This window comes from Neoarius graeffei, chromosome 15, assembly GCF_027579695.1.
Source record: "Neoarius graeffei isolate fNeoGra1 chromosome 15, fNeoGra1.pri, whole genome shotgun sequence".
In the NCBI taxonomy this organism is placed as follows: domain Eukaryota; kingdom Metazoa; phylum Chordata; class Actinopteri; order Siluriformes; family Ariidae; genus Neoarius; species Neoarius graeffei.
This window is the reverse complement of record NC_083583.1, coordinates 60,518,011-60,532,889: the sequence shown is the minus strand read 5'-3', so window position 1 is coordinate 60,532,889 and position 14,879 is coordinate 60,518,011. Positions and strand designations below refer to the sequence as shown.

At 40.0% G+C, this 14,879-nt stretch overlaps 1 protein-coding gene across 3 annotated transcripts in view; it reads right to left on the bottom strand.

Moving 5' to 3' along the window:
* lims1 (LIM and senescent cell antigen-like domains 1) overlaps positions 1–14,652 on the bottom strand; it is a 32,745-nt gene extending 18,093 nt beyond the window's left edge. The window contains exons 1-3 of one of the 3 annotated variants that reach the window (XM_060941743.1): positions 14,469–14,652; positions 1,028–1,190; positions 723–789 (exon numbers count right to left, since the gene is read on the bottom strand). In XM_060941743.1, the coding sequence (XP_060797726.1) occupies positions 723–789; positions 1,028–1,190; positions 14,469–14,497 (259 nt within the window). In that variant the 5' untranslated portion in view covers positions 14,498–14,652. The remainder of the gene's footprint in view (positions 1–722; positions 790–1,027; positions 1,191–14,468) is intronic. The other 2 variants (XM_060941742.1, XM_060941741.1) reach the window with 2 other exon arrangements.
* Positions 14,653–14,879: the final 227 nt, after the last annotated feature.

Sequence of the window (14,879 nt, the reverse complement as noted above, 5' to 3'; positions counted from 1 at the left end):
CCCCGCCTTACGAGACACCCGTCTATCACGGCAGCAACCTTCTGTTTCCAACAACAGGATGATGTGGTTCGAATCAGCAGCTTCATTATTACTGACATCCTTTAAGAGATTCCCTCTCATTTCCTTTCGTTTTGTTTAAACAAACACTTTGTTGGACTTTCTCGCAGGAACATGCAGCAGAATATTAAACTACATTCCACGACAGTCCAGCTGTGGACTGCAGTGAGCCTGTTGCTCAATTTACATCGTGGTTGTCCAGCGCTCTGTGCTTTAACGCTTAGCGTGATGTTCCGAGCGATGTTGCTCGGTGGCGTCGCGGCGGCTGTGCAGGCGGTTTGGGACACATTAGCACTCTGCGTGGCGGAGCTTCTCTGCTCGCTGTGTGGATCCACGGCGTGGTGTTCGAGCGATGTTGCTGACGGTGTCACGGCGGCGGTGCTGGAGATGTGGGACTTGTTTTCGTGCGCCTTTTGGTGGGACCGTGGCTGCTACACCACGGGAATTACATCCTGACCCCTACTTGGTGGACTTTTTACTTTATTATATTTTTATTTATTTATTTTTTCTTTCCTTGTCTATAATTGTAAAGCGTCCTTGGGTTTTTTGAAAGGCGCTATATAAATTTAACTTATTATATAAAACTTCCACATTGTTAGTTTACAGAGCAATTGTCGTTAGCGTTTACAGGAACATCTGAGTTGACTGATAATGCATAATCTTACCACACTGGTGACAGCAAGGGGCAAACAACATTTGGAAATCGTGCTCGCAGTACTTCCTGCCTTCAAACTACAGGGACAGACAAAGAAATGAAAACTGGAGCAATGTGAAAACTGGATCCTGATTAAAATGACAAAAAGCTTGACAACGCTTCAAGGCATTTTAAATTTATGTTAAATATTACGACAAGAGGCACAGACAGACATACACAGGATTCTCGAGATAAGAAATAATGTAGTGTTCCATTATTACAGGAAGTAAAGCACATCACCGAGAGGTTCATTTTATTAAGAGAGTCATGCCGTACCTCGTAAAACAGTCCCTCCGGAAACTGCTGGAAGCACTGGGCACACACGAAACACTGCTCGTGGTACAGCTCACCGTTACTGTTGACGATCTTCTCGGCTGGGGCAAAGCCGCTTTTACAACGCTCGCATGCGGCATTCGCCAGGGCATTGGCCATATTGCTGCTGGAAGGAAGAAGAATGAAATAATATTTAACTCATTCCTGAATTCGGTTCTCTGTTCTTTATCAAGCCTATTTGAGACCTGCCCACTTGTGTTGATTAAACACATTAGAAATCAGCCTACTGTCAGTTTCTAGACCGAATTAGGCCAAGAAAAAATAATTGTTTGTTTCCGGTTACCCGACCGACCGTTTAAAAAAATGCCCCGACCCTAGACTTTTTTGTTAGATGTTTTAAAAAAAAAAAAAAAAAAAAAAAAAAAAGTATTTTCGCCGACCAACAATAAATTAAAAAAAAAAAAAAAAATGCATTACGATTTGCATAATATTGTCGATCTGACAAGTGACCAATTCTAAAACGCATATATCGGACAAGAAACACTCATTGATTTCTCACGGCCTCAATCTGACGTCATGACCTCTTTCTGGGAAACTCCGGCTTGTGTTGTACACAACGCTAGGCATCATGGCGGCCAACGAAGTGTTCTCGATTACCGTGATCGGTTGCGACCACATGGAAGATTGTAAGACAATAAGTTTTCAACTGTAAAAGAACTCTACGAACATTATCATCCTCCGCTGGACGAGTCATGCAAACAGTATACACACAGCGCCCAGGCTAACGGCGGTATTGATATCACGATGGAAGTCACGTTGGAAAGCCTGCTCAGCAATTTTGGCTTGCGGGCGCTGACATTTGAATGTAAACGGAAGCCGGAGTTTCAAAAAAAATGTTAGCCATCAAAACAAAAATACTAAAAGTACACTGATTGATCATTTCGTATAATAGCAGGTCCAAAAGTCTAAAGCTGTTTTTGATTGTTCTTTGTATTCATATTAAACATACAAGTTCACAACATAGTGTTCCTAATAAAGTTAAGGTTCAACATTTGTAGTTATGTTTATAGTTCCTTTAAGCATCCGAGCACTCTATATTTTATCCATGGGCTCCGAATCCTGTATTCCACAAGCTTCACTGGTTTTCTTAGGCCTGGTTCTGGATGGTTGAGTCACAGAATGACACTTCCCCACTATGTGCCACTGTTTGTCCCACACCTAAAATTTATTTAAAAAAAAAACACAACACTACCTACCCGGTATTTTGTGTGATAAAAAGACCTACCTACCCTATTTTTTTTCAAGATGTAATAGGAAACAATTATTTTTTCTTGGCCTTAAATGCAAATAGTGATGGATGAAAAATAAATACAATTCTCCAATGATGATTTCTGGACTATATCACTATAAATCTGGTGAAAGACCCCTCACCATAATACCGTTTAAATTTCTATTAAAGGACATCCCATAATCCCGAAGATTTGGTGTTGCTTAATAAGTGTCTAATGCAAAATGCAAGCTTAAACATTTTTACATCATGTCCACAAATAGATCCGTATTCAAAAGCTGAACATTTTCCCGTTAGTTAATTCATTAATGCAGAGCTACCCTTATGTTATGCAGACCTACAAATGAACATCCCATAAAAATACATCATAACTATTTATTTCAAAATTACCAGAGACAACAGACAAACAGTTTCAAAGTAAAACCCTTTTAGAAAAGGGTAGAAGAGTCCATCAAACAACTCCTAATAAGGAAGCTCATCTCATCTCATTATCTCTAGCCGCTTTATCCTGTTCTACAGGGTCGCAGGCAAGCTGGAGCCTATCCCAGCTGACTACGGGCGAAAGGCGGGGTACACCCTGGACAAGTCGCCAGGTCATCACAGGGCTGACACAGACACAGACAACCATTCACACTCACATTCACACCTACGCTCAATTTAGAGTCACCAGTTAACCTAACCTGCATGTCTTTGGACTGTGGGGGAAACCGGAGCACCCGGAGGAAACCCACGCGGACACGGGGAGAACATGCAAACTCCACACAGAAAGGCCCTTGCCGGCCCCGGGGCTCGAACCCGGACCTTCTTGCTGTGAGGCGACAGCGCTAACCACTACACCACCGTGCCGCCCCCTAATAAGGAAGCTTTCTTTGAAAAATTAATCCTGGTCGTCGTCTGTCCATCGCTAGTCTTCATGACGATGCGCAGAAATGCACATGGACCGCGAGACCCTTGACAGAGTCATTCTCACGTCTGATTGATAACTCGGACATTCTTCATGTTCCTCTTCAAAACATTTGTACATCAGTTTTTGTCCTACTTGTCTACTCTTTCCGAGGCTCAGTTCACCGTACAAAATGGCTTTGGTTAGTCACGCCATGTGTGTCCAGCTCAACGAAGCTGTGAAAAGGGCTCAACACTCACCGTTTTGGCTTGCCTGAGGATTTCTACATCAGGGACTTTGTCCTGGTGTCTTATTTTGAGGATTTGACACAGGTGTCAGAGTTGTAGCCTGGTCAGTTTCTTGAAGTGTTTACAGTAGTGTGTCATGCATCCAGTGGTGTAAAGCAGAGATGGTAAAACTGCAGCGTTGTATACTTTCAGCTTTTGAACATCATTTAAGACAATCCGCTCGAGTTGAGTCCACTTCTGGTTACTTACATTGCCATTTGGCTTGGGTGCAGACGTGCGTTCAGGAATTTCCAAAGAAAAAACCCCATGCCTTATTGTTGTGCAGTGAACTGTAACAACGGGACCGGTTCAGGAAGAAGTTTTTACCTTTTTCCAAGAGGAGAAGAGGCAAAGAGAGTGGGTTGGCTTTTTCCAGAAGAAGAGAAGAGACGGCGCAAGTGGGTTGGCTTTTTCTGAAAGAGGAGAAGAGGCGGAGCGAGAGGGTTGGCTTTTTCCAAAAGAGGAGACGAGGCAGAGAGTGTGGATTGTGCGCGTGAAGCCAGAGGGGTGTTTTTCTTTTCCCGGAAGAGGAGACGAGGAGAGAGTGGATTGTGCGCGTGAAACAAAATCAAGCAGTCAAAGAAGAAACGGAGCAGCAACGCTCAAGCAAAAAGGAGAAGATTGGAGGTAAACATTTTTACTTTTGCTCACAATTGACAAGTCAAGAATCCTGAGGGATCCTGTACAATCATTGTGGAAATGAGACAAAGGGATATTTCCTCGCTTAGAGTCGGCTATAAATAGTATGATGCCGCGGATGGCAGGTTAATGTGGCCTACCGGCGCACTGTCTGGTAATCGCTCCCTATATCCACTAGGGAGGGCGCTTTAATTATTCTTCAAAAGGGCTCTTATTTAGTATTACGATGAAAGTAGGAATTTATCATAACTACCAGGATAAATCGTTTGGGCGCGAGCCTTGTTGAGGTCCAGGGTCACCGCGATCAGAGTCAGCCGAGTCGCTGTCCGATTCCGAGGCCGCACGGTCAAACCAGTGAGCCACATTCACCGATTGCTTCACAATGGCCAGAGGTTCATACATGTTTTCACCTCTCAATATTCAATTTGGAGAGTTTCTACTTCAAAATCACTATCAGACATTTTACACAACCTCTCACGGCCAAAGTCCGTACATGTGTGCTTGGTTCGCAAGTAAAGCACAGAGCTGCTCCCAGTCTGTTTGGCTTAAATGAGATCATGACGGTCCCCTGGTGGTCAAAATGCGCACAAGTGAGATGTAAACAAACCTTCGGAAATTGGCCAAAACAGTACATTTTAACCGTTTTATTCAATTTAAGGGTGCAAATTAGACACCAGGAAGATTGAATTCGCTTTTTGGGTCGTTCTTCTAGACAATAAAAGTTGATATTCTATGTTTCACCTCCGACCATTACCTATGACCTTTAACCCACGTAAAGCAGTGAACACACATGCGCACACACGTGAGCAATGAGCACACACACATACCCAGAGCAGTGGGCAGCCATGCTAACAGCATCCAGGGACCTCAGCCCAAGACCGTCCCATATTAACCTAGCCACGTCTTTGGACTGTGGGGGAACCCGGAGCACCTGAAGGAAACCCACAAACTCCACACAGAAAGGTCCCTGCTGGCCGCAAACCCAGAACCTTCTTGCTGTGAGGCAACCATGCTAACCACTTGGGGCCAATTTATGCTGACAACCCAGTCCTCGCAGACAGCGTCACAGATGGCGTCTGCATAGTCCCCCCCCGCTTCACAGACGCTCTACGCGCACCTCCCAAAAATTGTGACCACCGCAGAAGCCTCGCAGACAAGAGAGCTCCGATTGGTCCACTCTACATCCGCTGTACACGCACTTCCGCTTCCCTACTTTCCCGGTTTGGTTTGTTTTCACGACCGCCATTTTTAAAAACACAAGCGAAGATGGAGCAGCACGAAGAGCAGTTGATCGAGGCAGTGAGGAAGTACGTACATCTATACGACTCCAGTTCTAGTCATTATAAGTAACCGGAGGATAAACACTCCACTAACCACACCCACCAACTACTCCTAGCGATTTTGCGACTTCGCGCCCCCTTGCGTTGTGGCGGTGAATAACATCGCGCACGCCTATTACTCCCCGCTCAACGATAAATTACAACTGTCTGCGAAAAGCTATCTGCGAAAGCCTTGTCGCAAGAGCATGCAGAGGCCTTTACACCACCATGCCGCCAAAAAATTTTTCCAGTAGCCTTCTGGCTTGTCCACTAGGGTGCATCAGTTGCCCTCACCTTCATAAAATCTGACGCATGTGTGTTTGGGTGTTCCTTTTCACCAATAAAGACATCCTGTAAAATTTTTTGACCATATTCAAAAGTCTAATGGCGGCACCATGAGGTTCATTTTTTTGCCAAAAAAACCCACCCCACTTATTTTATGTTTTCGCGTAAGGTTTGAATCACAATGTTGGACTCCATTTATTGATTTCTTGTGAGCCAGAGATCATGTTAAGAACCTTTGCAAGGGATTGAGAAGCATTAATGTGATTCATAATACATCTGTATTGTTTAAAAGTAGTTGAACAATGATTCAATGAACAGCTAAAACTCAAACTGTGCTTGATAATATATTTAGAATATGGACTAAAAATGTGGATCTAAGATATTTGGTATACTCTATAAGGTGCCATAACGTTTCATGAAAAGTGATCGAAATTTTGTCATAAAAGTCATAAAATAGCAGCTTTTTCCATAACTTTGAGCTCCTGGTGCCACCATTAAACTTTTGAATTTTGTCAAAATATTTCACCCAGTGTGTTTTCTTACCAAAAGGAACATAAAAGCAAAAATGCATCATGATCGGAGGAACTTTTCATTTTTAGGGGGAAACTGATGCACCCTATAGTCCACGTGATCTTTAGCAAACTGCAGACGAGCAGCAATGTTCTTTTTGGAGAGCAGCCCAGAAGTAACTACTCAGACTGCTTAGCAAATTACTTGGTTATTCCCTGAACAGATATTTCTACCAAATGACAGAAGCAGGAGAAGGCCTGCATTATGAGTTTGACCCCCATGGTAATACAGCGAGATGTGGCGGGGGATAAGGACACTTGGAGATGATGTTGGTTCCCTAATATGGTCATCTCCACATGGAGACGGGGACGTCATTATCTCCTCCTCTCTATCTTTGGAATTCCTGCACATGCTGGAGTCTCAAATACAAATAAAGACAACATGATGTGAGATGGCACAAAAACAAACTGTACTTTAAGTAATAGTGCTTTTTATGAGGGGAAAAAAAAATTAAAAGGTTTCAGTCCCTGTGTTGTGCTTGTTGCTACTGAGATGTGACTCAGTCAAGGGAGAAAGGTTATAGGAATCTTCAAGTGGTGTGTGTGTGTGTGTGTGTGTGTGTGTGTGTGTGTGAGACTCAGTGTGTTTACATGCACATCCAAATCGAGCTACTGTCGGTAATCGAGCTAAGGGTCCCAGCAGGAGTGCCAGAGAAATCCAATCCTACATGCACACAAGGAAATCGAGCTATTGTGTGAGGTACATTGTGCACCCGAGCCATAGGTGGCGCTACACGCCCCATTGTGTTGGTACACTTCCGGTTGACGTCATGAAGAGCTATTCAAGAATATAAACAAAGTTATCAGCAGTGTTGCCAGATACTGCTGACGTTTTCCAGCCCAAAACATGTTCATATCTGCCAAAATGCACTTAAAACCGCCCAATCTGGCAACACTGGCAGTTCCGTGTTCACAAGTTCCGTGATCAAGCTGTTAGGCTTGCTCTAACAGACTGTATGGCTACAAACTGTCCTGCGCAGACCACTGTTTTGTAAGACAACTTATTTTGCACAATTGTATATTTTTCTAAAGTCCATTTTTTGCTTACAAATTTTTTTTTTTTTGCTTACAATTTAACTTATGTCTTAATAGACACAAAAAAGTTCAATTGTTTTGTTTTTATTGACATTCTTCAGATATTGGACACACATATACACATACATACATACATATATATACACACACACATACATTATATATGAGTGATTCCACGCTTATGGGTACTGAAATGGGGACATGAACTTATTCACCTAAAACCATTTCTTTTTTTACCATCAGGTCACAAAACATGTAATCTTTAATGAATGCTATGTTAAAAGATAACTTTAATTTTCTGAGATGTAATAAAAACATTTATATGCCAAAGTCAGAACGTAACAGAAGTGTTGTGGACATATAGATTCTCAATTTTAACAATGTAGAATTACTTTTTGAAACATAGGAAGGTGATGTTTCAGCAAATATAATTAATAAGCATGTGTAGTAGAATAAACATACACATTCTTTCAATAAGATTAACATGGTATATAGCTAGATTGTAATTAATTTGTAACAGACGCGAGATGGACAATCGTAACAGAAGTAATGGAACAGACATCATTTTGGAACTCATAGGCTTGACTTTGGCATATAAATATGTTTTTATTACATCTCAGAAAATTAAAGTTATCTTTTAACATATTCATTAAAGATTACATGTTTTGTGACCTGATGGTAAAAAAAGAAATGGTTTTAGGTGAATAAGTTCATGTCCCCATTTCAGTACCCATAAGCGTGGAATCACTCATATATATATATATATATAAAAAAGACCCTCGGCGGGTCTAATTCATGCCGTGACAGCACTTTTTTCCCCACTAGTTCCATATCATGCGAATTCCCTTTACTGTCTATCTGCGCATCTCAGAATGACACAGGACAATGGGTGAACTAGATTTTTTTTTTTCCCCCAGCCACGGTACACCGGAAATCCGGCGCGGCGCCGGAACGCTATCACCCCTGTGTGTGTGATTATATATACATATATATATATATATATATATATATATATATATATATATATATATATATATATATATACACACATACATACACACACACACAGTGGTGCTTGAAAGTTTGTGAACCCTTTAGAATTTTCTATATTTCTGCATAAATATGAGCTAAAACATCATCAGATTTTCACACAAGTCCTAAAAGTAGATAAAGAGAACCCAGTTAAACAAATGAGAAAAATATTATACTTGGTCATTTATTTATTGAGGAAAATGATCCAATATTACATATCTGTGAGTGGCAAAAGTATGTGAATCTCTAGGATTAGCAGTTCATTTGAAGGTGAAATTAGAGTCAGGTGTTTTCAACCAATGGGATGACAATCAGGTGTGAGTGGGCACCCTGTTTTATTTAAAGAACAGGAATCTATCAAAGTCTGATCTTCACAACACATGTTTGTGGAAGTGCATCATGGCACGAACAAAGGAGGTTTCTGAGGACCTCAGAAAAAGCGTTGTTGATGCTCATCAGGCTGGAAAAGGTTACAAAACCATCTCTAAAGAGTTTGGACTCCACCAATCCACAGTCAGACAGATTGTGTACAAATGGAAGAAATTCAAGACCAGTGTTACCCTCCCAGGAGTGGTCGACCAACAAAGATCACTCCAAGAGCAAGGCGTGTAATAGTCAGCGAAGTCACAAAGGACCCCAGGGTAACTTCTAAGCAACTGAAGGCCTCTCTCACATTGGCTAATGTTAATATTTATGAGTCCACCATCAGGAGAACACTGAACAACAAATGGTGTGCATGGCAGGGTTGCAAGGGGAAAGCCACTGCTCTCCAAAAAGAACATTGCTGCTCGTCTGCAGTTTGCTAAAGATCACATGGACAAGCCAGAAGGCTATTGGAAAAATGTTTTGTGGGCGGATGAGACCAAAATAGAACTTTTTGGTTGAAATGAGAAGCGTTATGTTTAGAGAAAGGAAAACACTGCATTCCAGCATAAGAACCTTATCCCATCTGTGAAACATGGTGGTGGTAGTATCATGGTTTGGGCCTGTTTTGCTGCATCTGGGCCAGGATGGCTTGCCATCATTGATGAAACAATGAATTCTGAATTATACCAGCAAATTCTAAAGGAAAATGTCAGGACATCTGTCCATGAACTGAATCTCAAGAGACATTGGGTCATGCAGCAAGACAACGACCCTAAACACACAAGTCGTTCTACCAAAGAATGGTTAAAGAAGAATAAAGTTAATGTTTTGGAATGGCCAAGTCAAAGTCCTGACCTTAATCCAATCGAAATGTTGTGGAAGGACCTCAAGCGAGCAGTTCATGTGAGGAAACCCACCAACATCCCAGAGTTGAAGCTGTTCTGTACAGAGGAATGGGCTAAAATTCTTCCAAGCCGGTGTGCAGGACTGATCAACAGTTACCGCAAACGTTTAGTTGCAGTTATTGCTGCACAAGGGGGTCACACCAGGTACTGAAAGCAAAGGTTCACATACTTTCATACTTTTGCCACTCACAGATATGTAATATTGGATCATTTTCCTCAATAAATAAATGACCAAGTATAATATTTTTGTCTCATTTGTTTAACTGGGTTCTCTTTATCTACTTTTAGGACTTGTGTGAAAATCTGATGTTTTAGGTCATATTTATGCAGAAATATAGAAAATTCTAAAGGGTTCACAAACTTTCAAGCACCACTGTGTGTGTGTGTGTGTGTGTGTATATATATATATATATATATATATATATATATATATATATATATATACACACATATATATATATATACATATATATATATACACACACACACACACACACACACACACACACACACATATATACACATACATATATATATATATACATAATTCAAGTATATACAAATATACAAGATTCATGCGGTTGTCATGATTTGCAGTCATGCCGACCGAGGCTGTTGTGTTTCCCGCTTGTGGTCTCGTCACTCTCGGAAGGGGCAGTGCTGAAGTAAGTAGCTCGACTACGTAGCTCGATAGGATTTACATGCACTAAGTAGCTCGGCTAAAATCGCATAATCTAGGTCGTGTAGCTCGATTACGAGAAATCAAGTTCGGTTCGATTTCAGCCGAGCTAAGGTGTTTCCATGCCATTTAGAACTTCGATTTCAGTCGAGGTACGGCAGAAATTCGATTTTCTCTATGTGCATGTAAACGCACTGAGTGAGAGAGAGAGAGAGAGGAGTCATTTAAGGGTTGTTTTACAATCAGGGTACGCAAGCTAAAAATCACATTTAACACTTATTATCTTCAATATCAAAAGGCTTGACTAAATAAACTTGGTTGTTTATTGTAGCCCTGTGATAGCTCTATTTACCATGCAAAAAAAATTGGTGATAAGGTTATTTTTGGTGAATGTATGGCAATATATGTCATATTTAGCAAAATTACTCGTGTCATTTAGAAAAAGTGCTTTTTTGACCACAGGTAGCTCCAAAAGGGATGCACTTACATCATTCTTTATACCATAAAACACATATTTGGTTCCATATCATTGGAAACATAGTTAAGTTTTAATGTTGAATGCCAGTAAGTTTTCAGACTATTTTGATCAAATTATTATGTAATTGTGTCAAAAAAATGTCCTCTCTGAGACAGCTAATTTTTCAATATAAAATAACATATCTAAAATGATTATTTTCATCCTAAAATGTGGTCAAGATATTGGGACATAAATATTAGAGACAACTAACACAAAGCTTACAGACTTATATTTAAAAGTGCTATGGAAGTAGTGGATTCTGAATTGTCAAAAAAAAAAAAAGTCCTCTCCAAGAATCACTTAATTTGTTTCTCCCAGCCCTGCTTAAAGCTACACTTAATCTTGTTATAATACAAACTATTACACATGCCTATGTTCATGTGTATTTATTTCCAAAAGTGCAGATTTGATAGTTTTTTTTTTTATTTGAATTTTGAACCCGTGACACAAACTTTGTACCCTGATTGTAAAACAACCCTTAAAACAAGTCGTGTTCTATATTTTCTCTCTCTCACACACACACACACACACTATCTAAATAAGTCTCTCGAAGTGACAATTCACTTCAGAAAAGGTTTACTTTAATAAGTAATAGTGTTTTTTTATGAGGGGAAAAAAATTAAAAAGGTTTCAGTCCCTGTGTTGTGCTTGTTGCTACTGAGATGTGACTCAGTCATGGGAGAAAGGTTATGGGTTGTTTTACAATCAGGGTACAAAGTTTGTGTCACAGGGGTCCAGAATTCAAATGGATTCAAACTGGTTCTTGTACCAGTTTTTAAGTGAAGGACAAATTAAAGAACAGACAGGTATGTGTAATAGTTTGTATTATAAGATTAAGGCCCTGTCCACACGGCAACGGATTCAGGTGAATCTGATAAAATTGTTTACCGCTTCGGCCTGGCGTCCACACGGCACCGGCGTTTTGGGTGCCCCAAAACGAAATCTTTTGAGAACGGGTTCCAGAGTGGAAAGATCTGGCAACGGCGCCGTTGCGAAGTTGTCTGGATGAGTAGAACGGATTTGTTTACGATGACGTCACAACCACATGTGCTTCACGCCGGGTAGAAGTGTAACGAACTCGATGCAAGTTGTCAACAAATCCTATAACTTGGTTCATGAAACGCGCTTACAAAATATTTTCACTGTGAATATTTGTATAATGGTGGAGAGAGAGAGAGAGAGAGAGAGAGAGTCAATCCCGTCAGCAAAAATAGGGAAAAAAAAAGGAGCGGTCTCACCTCTTCAGATGTTGGTTTAAGTCCTACAATACATTCCTCAAAAAGGGCGTAGAAGAACAAATTAATCCATCAACGTGTAGCATTCAATTTATTCCGGATCATTAAAGACACCGCCTTCCGCGTAGAATCATACGTCATCCTTGCCGCCATATTGGATAGGTCAAAGCGGAGAATAAAGATTAGCTGCGTTTAACTGTACCAACAGGTTTGCCGTCCAAACGAGATCACATGGGATTACCTTTCACAGGTGAGACTGGAAAAATACTTTTCATTGTATTTGGTCATTATAACGTAATTTTACGAACAGATTTTTCTGACTTTGTGGCTAATATGAAGTCTCGCGCATAATAGTTTATGCGCATGTGTCCTTACTTCTATTGTTCTGGTGTCTCCGATGGGACCGTCTTACAGCGCCCCTAGAGGTGTGGCATGTGTATTGCATCGTTTTCAGCAAGCGTTGCGTTGCCATATGGACCTGATATTTTACTGATCCGTTGCCCATGTGGACGCGATATATTTTTTTTAAATCTTGTTGCCGTTGTCGTGTGGATGTAACCTAAGTGTAGCTTTAAGCAGGGCTGGGAGAAACAAAAGAAGTGATTCTCGGAGAGGACATTTTTTTTTGACAATTCAGAATCCACTACTTCCATAGTGCTTTTAAATATAAGGCTGTAAGCTTTGTGTTAGTTGTCTCTAATATTTATGTCCCAATATCTTGACCACATTTTAGGATGAAAATAATCATTTTAGATATGTTATTTTATATTGAAAAATTAGCTGTCTCGGAGAGGACTTTTTTTTTTTGACACAATTACATACTAATTTGATCAAAATAGTCTGAAAACTTACTGGCATTCAACATTAAAACTTAACTATGTTTCCAATGATATGGAACCAAATATGTGTTTTATGGTATAAAGAATGATGTAAGTGCATCCCTTTTGGAGCTACCTGTGGTCAAAAAAGCACTTTTTCTAAATGACACGAGTAATTTTGCTAAATATGACATATTACCATACATTCACCAAAAATAACCTTATCACCAATTTTTTTTTTTTTGCATGGTAAATAGAGCTATCACAGGGCTACAATAAACAACCAAGTTTATTTAGTCAAGCCTTTTGATATTGAAGATAATAAGTGTTAAATGTGATTTTTAGCTTGCGTACCCTGATTGTAAAACAACCCTTATGAGTGATTCCACGCTTATGGGTACTGAAATGGAGACATGAACTTATTCACCTAAAACCATTTCTTTTTTTACCATCAGGTCACAAAACATGTAATCTTTAATGAATGATATGTTAAAAGATAACTTTAATTTTCTGAGATGTAATAAAAACATATTTATATGCCAAAGTCAAGCCTATGAGTTCCAAAATGATGTCTGTTCCATTACTTCTGTTACGATTGTCCATCTCGCGTCTGTTACAAATTAATTACAATCTAGCTATATACCATGTTAATCTTATTGAAAGAATGTGTATGTTTATTCTACTACACATGTTTATTAATTCTATTTGCTAAAACATCACCTTCCTATGTTTCAAAAAGTAATTCTACATTGTTAAAATTGAGAATCTATATGTCCACAACACTTCTGTTACGTTCTGACTTTGGCATATAAATATGTTTTTATTACATCTCAGAAAATTAAAGTTATTTTTTAACATATCATTCATTAAAGATTACATGTTTTGTGACCTGATGGTAAAAAAAGAAATGGTTTTAGGTGAATTTTTAAAAATAAAAAAGTTAGTGAGACAGGAGTCATTTAAAAGGAGTCAAGTGTTCCATATCTTCTCTCTCTCTCTCTCTCACACACACTATCTAAATAAGTCTCTCGAAGTGACAATTCACTTCAGAAAAGGTTTACTTTAGCCTTCATATATTTTTGGAGGAAAAAAAAGTGAAAAGTACCTTCATGTAAATTTATTAACTTTTACAAAACACTCACTCACTCAGGTGAAAGCAGCAATGACCATATAAGGGCATTTCCCCCTGAACCGATTCATGATCCATTGGTTCAGTCCCAAATCTTCCCATAGTGCACAAGAAAGGGTGTGGAACTCTGTACATTAATCTCATCCTCACACACCCTGCTGAGTGTACTTTTAGTTAAACAGGACGCGGCTTCAGTAAACTGGCTCTCTAAGATGGACGCTATGTTATATGTTATGCTATCTAAGGGAAAAATGTAATAGCTACACAAAGCAGCAGACCATGTGTGTCAACTTAAAATGAAAGAAAATACGTTTAGAAAATTATACAATCATGTCTTACACACTTCTTGTAATTACAGCTGATCACTGATAGCCAGTTAGCATCAGTGGCTAGAAAAGAAGAAGTAGTGTTGGTTTAAAATCTAAAAACTCACTCGACTTCAGAGTCAGTAAACTTACCTGCCCGTCATTTCTGACACACCCAGCATCCCCTACTCAACCGCTAATCCGGAAACAGTATTGAGACTCGACAACTTTAAGCTAACACTATATGAAATATTTCAGTAGGAAAGCGCAACCCCGCTAACAGCTGCACACTCTGCTCCTTCCTCTCGGGGCGCTGGATTTTCAGTGACCCCACCCTTCTGCTGAGGGACCGTCAACAAATTCCTCTCTGAACTTAAACGAGGTCTGTGCCCCCAAACGATTAAGGGAGTGTTTACAAAGATACTTATCTGTCAAAACACGAAAAAAGATCTGTCATACCCCTTTTCCACCAAATCAGTTCCAGGGCTGGTTCGGGGCCAGTGCTGGTGCTGGTTCACAACTCGTTCAACTTGCGAGCCAGCTGAGAACCAGTTTGCTTTTCCA